Source organism: Macrosteles quadrilineatus, unplaced genomic scaffold (genome assembly GCF_028750875.1).
Source record: "Macrosteles quadrilineatus isolate MER2022 unplaced genomic scaffold, UCM_ALF_1.0 Scaffold_2__2_contigs__length_208266976, whole genome shotgun sequence".
Lineage (NCBI taxonomy): Eukaryota > Metazoa > Arthropoda > Insecta > Hemiptera > Cicadellidae > Macrosteles > Macrosteles quadrilineatus.
In genome coordinates this window covers 6,663,036-6,671,408 of record NW_026542595.1, presented here as the reverse complement: position 1 = coordinate 6,671,408, position 8,373 = coordinate 6,663,036, and the positions used below count along the sequence as shown (strand labels likewise).

At 33.0% G+C, this 8,373-nt stretch overlaps 1 protein-coding gene across 2 annotated transcripts in view; it reads right to left on the bottom strand.

Moving 5' to 3' along the window:
• Positions 1-3,721: 3,721 nt before the first annotated feature.
• The window catches only part of LOC128988087 (parathyroid hormone/parathyroid hormone-related peptide receptor-like), a 91,582-nt gene continuing 86,930 nt past the window's right edge, over positions 3,722-8,373 (bottom strand). The window contains exons 10-14 of one of the 2 annotated variants that reach the window (XM_054409288.1): positions 8,230-8,321; positions 5,456-5,615; positions 4,620-4,851; positions 4,173-4,262; positions 3,722-4,026 (exon numbers count right to left, since the gene is read on the bottom strand). In XM_054409288.1, coding sequence (XP_054265263.1) covers positions 4,183-4,262; positions 4,620-4,851; positions 5,456-5,615; positions 8,230-8,321 — 564 coding nt within the window. In that variant the 3' untranslated portion in view covers positions 3,722-4,026; positions 4,173-4,182. The remainder of the gene's footprint in view (positions 4,027-4,172; positions 4,263-4,619; positions 4,852-5,455; positions 5,616-8,229; positions 8,322-8,373) is intronic. The other variant, XM_054409289.1, reaches the window with a different exon arrangement.

Sequence of the window (8,373 nt, the reverse complement as noted above, 5' to 3'; positions counted from 1 at the left end):
TAAAAAAATCTCTCTGATCTTAAAAACTAGCTATAGCTATTTTACAACTATTTATGACAAAAACATCCCTGTTGCAGATTTATTTAACTTTTAACCTCGAGAGGAAATCGTCTGCGGAAGGCGCTGCTCCATTACCCAGCCTGGATTGGTGGCTCCACTCCCCCCCCCCCCCCACGATCAGCCCCTTATCGTCCCTGTAGATTATTGTTGGGGTTGATTTCTTACAGAGATGATGTGAATTATTCATTACAGAAACTTAGTCAATTTTAGCTTCTAGCTCAACTGTTTTGTTGGGCTATAGTTTTTAAACGTAAAATAATGCAAAATGAGGCGCACTCTGACTAGCTTAGTCTTATTTCCCCTATTTTTCCACTAAAAATCTTTATAATTGTTTCTACTATTTATAATTCAATAGTTTTGAACTGTATGTTCTTTAAAAGGAAAAATTTTACTGCTAAATATATGTGTTCCTACCACATTTTCATATAGTTGGTAATTACCAAGTTACAAAAATTAAAATGATAACCATTTTGAATGTTTAAAGTAGACAAACTCAATTTTATATCAAATATTGTTTTCTCCTACCTCAAAATACTTACCAAGTTTCATTATGATCAGTTGGAATATTCAAAGACAAAAATGTTCATGTAAAAAAAATGGAGAATATATGGTTAACAAAGCATTTAGGGAAAACGTAATTCTTGATTTTTCTCTTTATTTTGACCCATAGAACCATTTTCCGGAGTTTGGCTATAAACGTACTTGGAACACCGTATATGTGATTGGATTGTACCGTAATTAACTTCGATTTGATGTGCTAAAGCTCATTCTCTGGTTACAAGAACAATGTTTACAGTGTAAAACCTATTATTATTTCCTTGTAACTTGAACTCTGCCGCGAGGTATGTGAACGGATGAGTACTTTGCCTGGCAGAGTCACAAAGACATTGTATGATTCCACGAAAAGTCGTTTGACATCAGCTCAGGTACAAAATTCCTAGTTATGACATATTTCAAATATTTACGGCTTTTAGGCATTGCTTAAAACATTGACTATGCACTAAATCTTTATAAAGTATATTGGCAACATTTAACTATAAGAGAAGGCAACACAAGTGTCCTATAGTTATATTTTGTTTGGTAGTAAAAAAATGTTTCAATCTACCAGACAATAAGTGTTAATAAATAAATTTTTTTCTGCTGGTATTGTAAAGTAAAGACAAGAGTAGTATATTAAAAAATTTTAAATAGGTATTTTGTTTTAATAAAGCTTTCTGCAATCATGTTTATTTTTAGATTTACTAATGAATTCCAATTCTGGGAAATATTGCAGTTACTTTGATAGAAACTATTTCCGAAACTAAAGGTTTAATGTCGTCGTTAATTACTTTTTTGTGTTACATTACACTTTACAAATACATTTCTTTGCTAAGGTTGGATTAATTACTGTATACTATTATTATCCTAAGGTTATTATTGACATATTTTAAATAATTTGCTTTTAAAATTGTTTGATCGTACAAAACTAAAAAGCTACGTCATGAATTTATAATAACGATTTCCATATTCTGTTTGAATTGTCTTATAACTTGTCATGATTAACCAATATGTCCTTTTTTAAAGTAACGATAATTAAACTAATAGTATTATTCTGAAGATGTCCTTTGTAAAATCTCATGGTATAGTACCAGGAGAGGTTGTGATAACATAATGACGTGATCATTGCCCTGTCACGTGGGTAAATCAACCAGTATGTAGTTAGTCAAATCTGTTTAAAAAAATAAAAGAGGTGTGCTAAATATATAATAATAGATCAAGAGCCCGAGATGCCCTGAAGGGCAACGCGTAATTCTTCGATGTGGGGCCCTGATGGATTGAATGTAAGGCTGCTGCCACCTAACCACACTGTTTAATCTATCAAAAGATAGAACCATCTTAAATAATCTTAACTTTTTTCAGCTTAGAATTCCACGTAATAATCATTCAACGAAATATTTCAAGTAAATATGCATCACAGTTGCACAACGATTACACATGACAATTTGTAATAAAACTAAAGAAGGCGGTGATTTTTTCTTAGTTTTGTTTAATATTTTAATTGCTACCAGGCAAAATACTGGTAGTATTTTGGAATTTGGAATTGGGGGAAAGAACACTTAATGGAAATCTAGTCCATTTTGTTTGAACGATAAGTGGGTGGTCAACTTTCTGTGCCTTTAACAAATCTTGGTTTAGTGCAGTTTCGATAGGTTGTTCTTTTTTCTGTTGGCAATTCTGTGAAAATGAGACATCAAACTATCTTTGTTCTGTTCAGATTTCTCTGCATCACTTCAAAATAAGAGTTCTTTCCGTAAACTTTGCACTAATGCTGAGTTTTCCCTGTTTGATGCTTGAAAAACTTTGAAGTAGCGATATACTTTCCATTGACCGAACTTTATCTAAAGAAACGATTTACTAAGAAAATTCTTATCAAGATTCTATTTTATTCTACAACGTTTCCGATCTACTAACTAATAATTAATAAGTAACAAGGTGTTTTATTGATAAAGATCCCTACAGTGAATGTTGGTGAAAATAAAATATTTGCTTTGAAATTCACTTATATTTTTATTTACAAAACATATGTAAAATCTAAAAATAATTAACGCTTTTTCACATTGATAACAACACTGTTGGTGAGTCGAAGTGTTTAACAATGTTAAATATTACGGGTTGCATGCAAATTCTGTTTTTTAATTCTGACACAACATGTTCAAATTTAGTACATTAAGACATTATATTGTCTTGGCCAAAACTTATTATCAAAATAAATACAAAAATACAAATTTTACATTGGCTTTGATATTGACACATTTAGACATTTAAAAAAGATTTGTCCTTTTATGCAACAATTAGTAATTAGAAATGTGGTACACGCAAGAAAATAATGGAACTTGTTGTCTGTACATATCGTTCGTAGAACATGAATATTGTTATAATACGAGTATTATTTCAATTAATATGATGTGTTTCGTTTATGCGCCAACAACCTTGAACATGTAATATATTGTAGAATTCATTTTATTGCTCTTTGTACTACGTTAGTTTTTTTTTACATTAAAATTATTATTAATCTCCTTTAATAAACAAAATATTTATTACAATTTGTTTTTATTGCCATGTAGTATTATTTTTGATTGCATAGTTTGTGTCTTATATCATCTATATATAAACTTAAGATTAACAGTAATCCCAATTAACATAAGCATAAGATTGATTTTGAATCTTATTAAAGAAAGTGATTGTTTATTTTTAAACCATACGAATTATGACTTTTAAATAGTTAGCGTCATATTTTTATAATATGAAATCAAAATCTTCTCTTTATCGTTATATTCTTTAATGACTACCCTTAGCTCTTGCTTATTACATTGACATCTATCAACAAAATAATTCGAGTTAAAATTTGATTTTTATAATAAAAAATTAAGATACAATACATTAATATAAAATACATTTTGACAGTTATTTGATTGATTTGTGAAATTTTATGTTTTTTGATAAAACTTGCGACTATCACAAACTGTTCACAGGAGAAGAACATCAAAATATAAATAATGTACACAATAGAGTTTTACTTAGATTCATGCGGTTAATGATCGTGGATACAGTCATCATACATATTTTTTACACAAATATATATATTCCTTAGTTTATACATATATATTTACCATTTATAGTATTTACAGAATAGTACCAAACTCATGCTTTTGTATCAGGTAAAATGTGTAAAGAATATATTACAAAAATAGTCACATTTTCATTGTAACAAACGTATTAAAACTTATTAATGTTACAAAATCTTAAAAAAGGTATCGTTATTACAAGTTGTTTTCCAATACAAAATATAGTCCACTATAAACCTAGCTTTTCCATTAATTTAAAATTTTATTGTAGACAAACCATGATACAAATTCTAAATCATATGAGTTAATGGACAGTTTATCTTGTGCTATTCTCTATCTTCCAATGATCCACATTATAGACCTGAAATAAAACAAACTTAATCAGATGAACACAAACCCTTAACAACGCTACTTGTAATCATTACTAGATTCCCACACAAACGTATTGCAATTAAATACAAGTTATAGAATTATGAAAATACAAAATATATAGAAATGATTGCTCACCAGATGACCGTCATATGTGCGGGAGGGAGACAGAGCCTGCGTTGGCGTCGTTGGTGACACTAGACATCATTGTAGTGGCACATGCATCCTCTGGAATCACAACTTCTGTTGGTAAGTGAAAGTAAAAATCACCAAATTCATGGCACTGACTAAAATCATTAACTTTTGCATCGTGGCAGTGGAATTAGCCCAGTTCAAATGTATGCAAGTTTACTTTAACCACTAACGCATTATTGTCTGCATTACAGAGAGAATTAATTGGCCCCCAAATGTCCAACTGAAGCTTTACTGCATAATATTACTGTGGGAGTAAGAGCTGCCATGAACCATAGTTACGCATTAAACTTGCCATAACGTACCACTTAGGAATCTAGATTTCGTTAACATCCTATAAGACCCATATACTGTTGACTTAACTACAGCCGCTCAGTACTACTACATACATACTTTCTCGATTGCAGCCGTTGCCGTAGCGTCTGCCAGAGTGGCGGCGGCCAAACATCCTCGCCAGGTAGGACCCAGAGCCCTGGGAGGGGTGGGAGTGGCGATGGTGGGGGAACATGTTGAGAGGGAGGGAAGCAGCACGGGCCCTCCACAGTGGCAACCCTCTCCACTGCTTTCCGATCTCAGACCTCACTTCACCATTCAGAATACAGTACAGGATCGCAACAAGGAACCCCTGTAATGATAAGCTTTGTTTCAATCAATCGTAACAATAAATTTAAATAATTAATTTAGTTAGACTGGGGAAAACAAACATCAACTTAAAAGAACAGATTATCGTTAGGGGTTTTTTAACCAAAGAATTATTGAGCCTTGTTTGTATTCTCCCTACCCATCGCTGCCATTACTTTTACCTTCTGCCACAAATATCTCGCCCTCGATCATTGTCGAATGGTTATTGCAACACAGTAAGCAGTCAGCTCACGAAGTCATCTGTTTCCGCCTAAGCCCTTTCTGGTTTGATTTATACCAACTGGTTAAAATCTGTAATATCGTATTTCTTATCAAGTGTCTTACCTAAGTGTATAGTAATAGTTTTATCTTTTATCGTAAATAACTTTTGCTTAAACCACTAAAATGTGTTCAAAGTTATTGTTATGAAATTGTTAAACGCCTCAGTTGATGCTTTCATACTGGATTTAATTAAATATATCGTTCACTATTAAGTTTCATGATTAGAAAAATTGTTTTAATTTGTTGATTAACTAAACACGAACCGATTAGTTGAAGGGGGTGGGTTGTAAATACTTTACAGTTGATGAATATTTTAATCCACATACCTGAAACGACGTAAATAGTTGGTCAATAAAGAGCCAGACGATCTCAACGTTCTCTTCCACTCCGATGTAGGACATAATGAGGAACACGATGTAGTGGACCCCGAACAGCGGAACCAACACCAGCGTGGACTTTGCCCATCTCCTGTACACACGGAACACACTGGCAAACACACGTCGTACTCGTTAGTGTCACAACTGACACACTACTACTGTAACAAGTAGTACGTGCCTCAAAAGCAACATTGGACGTAAGAGTGATTTCAAACAAAAATAATGAAATACACACATTTACGCCGTAATACCAAACACAAGTTGACAAAATCAATCGAAACCTTGAGTGATACAGTCTGGCAAACTCAGGTAAAAAATATAGCAACTAGCACACACACTAAATTCTATACCAAGGCCAAAACTTCATATTACACATATAGAGTCTCCCAATGCAGCATATAGTGTAAACAAGACACACATATTACACATTGTACTCGCATACCTCACTTCTCTGTGGCACGAAAAAGATTCACAAACATAACACGTCGTAGGTTTTTTGCAACAACAAAAAACACATTCTAAATAAAACAAACAAGTACACACTACACAGTGTAGATGAGGGCCTTACAAGCAGAACACAGAGGGCCTGTGTAGTAGTTATTGGTACAAACAAAGACTAAAACAAACAAGGAAATGTTGTACACAATTGTGTTGTAAAGCCATACAAGCAACACATTGTGTAGTTGTAAGTGATAAAAACGGACACTAAAATAAACAAGGAAATGTTGCATATTAAAGTAGTAAATCCATACAAACAACACAAGGTGTAGTTGTAAGTGATACACACAGACACTAAAACAAACAAGGAAATGTTGTACACGATATTAGTAAAGCCATACAAACAACACAAGGTGTAGTTGAAAGTGGTACAAACGGACACTAAAACAAACAAGGAAATGTTGTACACGGTAGTAGTAAAGCCATACAAGCAACACATGGTGTAGTTGTAAGTGATACAAATAGACACTAAAACAAACAAGGAAATGTTGTACACGATAGTAGTAAAGCCATACAAACAACACAAGGTGTAGTTGTAAGTGGTACAAACGGACACTAAAACAAACAAGGAAATGTTGTACACGATAGTAGTAAAGCCATACAAGCAACAAACGGTGTAGTTGTAAGTGATACAAATAGACACTAAAGCAAACAAGGAAATATTGTACACGAGAGTAGTAAAGCCATACAAGCAACACACGGTGTAGTTGTAAGTGATACAATCAGACACTAAAGCAAACAAGGAAATATTGTACACGAGAGTAGTAAAGCTATACAAGCAACACACGGTGTAGTTGTAAGTGATACACACGGACACTAAAACAAACAAGGAATTGTTGTATACGATAGTAGTAAAGCCATACAAGCAACACAAGGTGTAGTTGTAAGTGATACACACAGACACTAAAACAAACAAGGAAATGTTGTACACGATAGTAGTAAAGCCATACAAACAACACAAGGTGTAGTTGTAAGTGGTACAAATAGACACTAAAACAAACAAGGAAATGTTGTACACGGTAGTAGTAAAGCCATACAAGCAACACATGGTGTAGTTTTAAGAGATACACACAGACACTAAAACAAACAAGGAAATGTTGTACACGGTAGTAGTAAAGCCATACAAGCAACACATGGTGTAGTTGTAAGTGATACAAACAGACACTAAAACAAACAAGGAAATGTTGTACACGGTAGTAGTAAAGCCATACAAGCAACACACGGTGTAGTTGTAAGTGATACAAACAGACACTAAAATAAACAAGGAAATGTTGCATATTAAAGTAGTAAATCCATACAAACAACACAAGGTGTAGTTGTAAGTGATACACACAGACACTAAAACAAACAAGGAAATGTTGTACACGGTAGTAGTAAAGCCATACAAGCAACACACGGTGTAGTTGTAAGTGATACAAACAGACACTAAAACAAACAAGGAAATGTTGTATACGATAGTAGTAAAGCCATACAAGCAACACAAGGTGTAGTTGTAAGTGATACACACAGACACTAAAACAAACAAGGAAATGTTGTACTAGATAGTAGTAAAGCCATACAAACAACACAAGGTGTAGTTGTAAGTGGTACAAATAGACACTAAAACAAACAAGGAAATGTTGTACACGGTAGTAGTAAAGCCATACATGCAACACATGGTGTAGTTTTAAGAGATACACACAGACACTAAAACAAACAAGGAAATGTTGTATAAGATAGTAGAAAAGCCATACAAGCAACACATGGAGTAGTTTTAAGAGATACACACAGACACTAAAACAAACAAGGAAATGTTGTATACGATAGTAGTAAAGCCATACAAGCTACACATGGTATAGTTGTAAGTAAATACAAACAGAAACTAATCCAAACGAGTTAAAATAGCAGATGATAGAAAATTTGTTCTGTTAAAAAAGCATATTTTTAGAGAATTAATTAGTAATAAAATCAAAATTATTTCCCATTTAGAGTGAACCATGACCCAGCTTTACAGCCTTTCTTACGGACAGTAAATTTTTATTCCACGTTGTTCAAGTTTATATTTCATACTTGACATTTGTTAATTAAGAAATTTTTTATTTGGTCCCAATTGATTTTCATAACAATAGTTTTGTTATTAAAACAAATTAAACGCAATGTATGTTCTGATAAATTGGTGTTGCCATGTGTTTTCTGTATAAGTAGGTTGTTTTATAACATTTCAAAGAAAGTATCATGCTTATTACCTGTACCTAAACCTGCGTGATTCCTCTGATATTGCAGCCATCAGTTTTGACAACAGAAGCCTCACGATATTTATAAATAGGACGAAGTTTACCTGGAATATAATACATGTAAGTGATTGTACTAAACATTAGTAGGAGTGAATG